Source organism: Arachis ipaensis, chromosome B08, assembly GCF_000816755.2.
Source record: "Arachis ipaensis cultivar K30076 chromosome B08, Araip1.1, whole genome shotgun sequence".
Classification (NCBI taxonomy): Eukaryota; Viridiplantae; Streptophyta; class Magnoliopsida; order Fabales; family Fabaceae; genus Arachis; species Arachis ipaensis.
This window is the reverse complement of record NC_029792.2, coordinates 119790562-119793276: the sequence shown is the minus strand read 5'-3', so window position 1 is coordinate 119793276 and position 2715 is coordinate 119790562. Positions and strand designations below refer to the sequence as shown.

The following is a 2715-nucleotide window of genomic DNA, read 5'->3' as shown; positions in this document are numbered from 1 at the left end:
ACCCTTTCAAATAAAACAAAACACAGATGCATGTCAAATAGGTAAGGGAAAAACAGCCACTATTACTCAAGGGCCAAGGAAATCCCCATTATAGTTCAAACCTTCATGGTATAAATGAAATATTCTAGAAACTTCCATCCAGTTAGCAGATTTTGTTTAGTCTAGAGCTAGTCTATGCAGGACATGGATAAACCCTATCCAATAGCAGAAAAGATATATTATTGCATCTGGTTCACTTGAAAGTGGTCTACTATTCAAATTGCTTCCAAGCATACTGCATATCTTTTTAAGTATAAAAGTTTCTTTTGCTACAAGGTAGGACATTATTATCATAATAAAGAAAGAAATTTGTTAGGAACGTTGACATCGAAGGGAGCATAGCATGGCTACGCAAGCCATCAGTATTTGGGGAAGACATTTTTATAAATAAAATAATAAAAGATAATGTGCTGTACACTGAATGTAAGGCTAGACCTGACTTTAACATGAGTGCAATGCCACCCATTTGTTTAATTTGTTGAAGATTTAAGCAGCTTGCTATGCTAAAAATCTTTTGCACAGTTGCGACATATGAATGAAGAATGGTGAGAATTAACACATACAATAGGTAGCACAATGGAGATTTCATTTTTCACCTTTGTGCCTCTTGTAGCGAGTTTTGCACTGGGGGCAGCACTGGTTCCCATCCTTCCTTTCATACTCGTAACAAGGCCTGCACACAGGGAACGCACAAACACCGCATGCGACAAATGATTCGCCATCCACAGTCTTCCCAACATTATCACCACAAATTTGGCACACTTGCGCACCCAAAGCTGTAATTGGCTTTGCCTGAGTAATACCAAAAACCAGACATAATTAAAATGTTATTTAATCAAATATCATTCGATCACCAATAATTGCACTGCAAGAAAACAACTTAAAGTGTTAAAATAGTTGGACTCATAATAACATGTAATAAAATATCATTCAATAACTAATAGTTGCACCAAAATAAGTGGGAAAAAATATAAGATGTCTGAGGTAACAATTACCCACCCCTGCTTCTCCTTCTGACTCCATAGGAACTCTTCACGAAAGCTCTTCCAAGATGATGTCAATAAGGGATCAAATGCTTTGTTCAAGCTTAAGGTACACACACATTACTTAATAGATTTTCTGAACTTTCTACTGATAGCTTAGAAGATCAATTGTAAATATTCCTCTCTTTTGATCCACTCCTACAGCAGAATATGCTCCTTTTTTTTCTGTAGAAACATTTAAGCTATTAGAATAGAAAAAAGCTAGCTCCAAAAAAGTATTCATATAAAATACTTTCAACAGTTTATAAAGTGAGAAAAAGAAACTTTTGGCTCTTAAATTCTGTGTTTCGTTTTTTCTTCTTCTTTCTACGTTTTTTCCCCTCTCTTTAAAAAGTGGAATCTTCCCTGTGTATGAATGAGATATCAAAGAACTTTCCGCACAAACAAAAAATTAATAAATAAATAATGGTTTTTCTTTTTCCCTTGATAAACAAGAATGATCAAATGATCAACAGTTAACAGAAATCTCAACCTTGGTTTTTGTTAGAAACTTAGGATTTAGGAACAGAAAACAATTACACATTTCTCACCTTTCTCACACTGAAATTGCAAAATCCGTTATGAGAAAACTTACCATAAAAAATCAAATAAAAGCACCTCTTCTTCTTCCACGAGTTTCCACTGAAAACAGGGGTAGATCACTCAGAATTTGAACAAAACCTAGACGAATTTCTTGTACAATTAACCCAAATAAACCCCAAAACAACAAAAACCCCACTCAACAGTTCACAAAGGAGGAAAGAGAAAGAGAACGGCACAAAATCAGGAACCATCAACAGCGAGAAAAATGAAAAACACAAATGTCAGAATCAGAACTGAACAGAAACACACAAACAAATGAGGAACAAAAACACTTTTCAAAGAAAAAAAAAAGAAGAAGAGAGAGAAGCAATGAAGAACTCCCTTACTCACAGTGTATCTCTATCTATTTATCTCTCTTCATAGCCACAAAAGCTTGAAGCAACGCTTTTCAGTGTGCCAAATTGTGTTATAGCTGTGAATGAATAACAATAATGATAATAATGAATTAAAAACGCTTAAGACTTAAAGCAAACGAAAGCGACAATGCAATTAGTACAAAACCTACCGACACCTTTTCACGCGCCATAGAAAGAGACACACTTGTTATGGCTGAAGAAAAGATAATCACAATTCACAAGGGTTCTTAGCTTTGTGTATCAAATACTCAAACATTTATCCTCCAACAATGATTCCGTAAGAACAAAAGATCTAAGCATTAAACAAAATGTTATCCTTAAAACCGAGTGGAATAAATTATTGCTACTAGTACCAGTGAGATTTTATGGAATTTAATAATTTATAAATAATTATTTATCTGAGTTTATGACAAAAGGAACAATTTTTTTTATTTTGTATTAAAGGGGTTGTCTCGTTGTTGGGAATTTTTGGAAGTGTGGATTGACCAAGTGAGTGACGATGCTTGGGACAATGTTAACGTTACCTGACTGTATCCAATGTGACGTGATACAGAGTACAATTTAATAAAACCAAAAATTACATTTATTTTGGACTTTTTAGTTTTTACATAAATAAATAAATAAATAACACAAAATTTATTTGTTTTCCCTAAAGCTTAAAGAAAAATTAAATACACCAATGTCCTCTTTATATA

General features: G+C 33.6%; 1 protein-coding gene across 10 annotated transcripts in view; it reads right to left on the bottom strand.

Annotated features, from left to right (window-relative positions):
- Positions 1 to 2334, bottom strand: part of LOC107612481 (cellulose synthase A catalytic subunit 3 [UDP-forming]) — an 11867-nt gene extending 9533 nt beyond the window's left edge. The window contains exons 1-5 of one of the 10 annotated variants that reach the window (XM_021109872.1): positions 2170 to 2334; positions 1991 to 2076; positions 1657 to 1703; positions 1039 to 1247; positions 636 to 831 (exon numbers count right to left, since the gene is read on the bottom strand). In XM_021109872.1, coding sequence (XP_020965531.1) covers positions 636 to 831; positions 1039 to 1062 — 220 coding nt within the window. In that variant the 5' untranslated portion in view covers positions 1063 to 1247; positions 1657 to 1703; positions 1991 to 2076; positions 2170 to 2334. Of the gene's footprint in view, positions 1 to 635; positions 832 to 1038; positions 1248 to 1656; positions 1743 to 1990; positions 2077 to 2169 lie in introns of all 10 variants that reach the window. The other 9 variants (XM_016314170.2, XM_021109870.1, XM_021109877.1 and 6 more) reach the window with 9 other exon arrangements.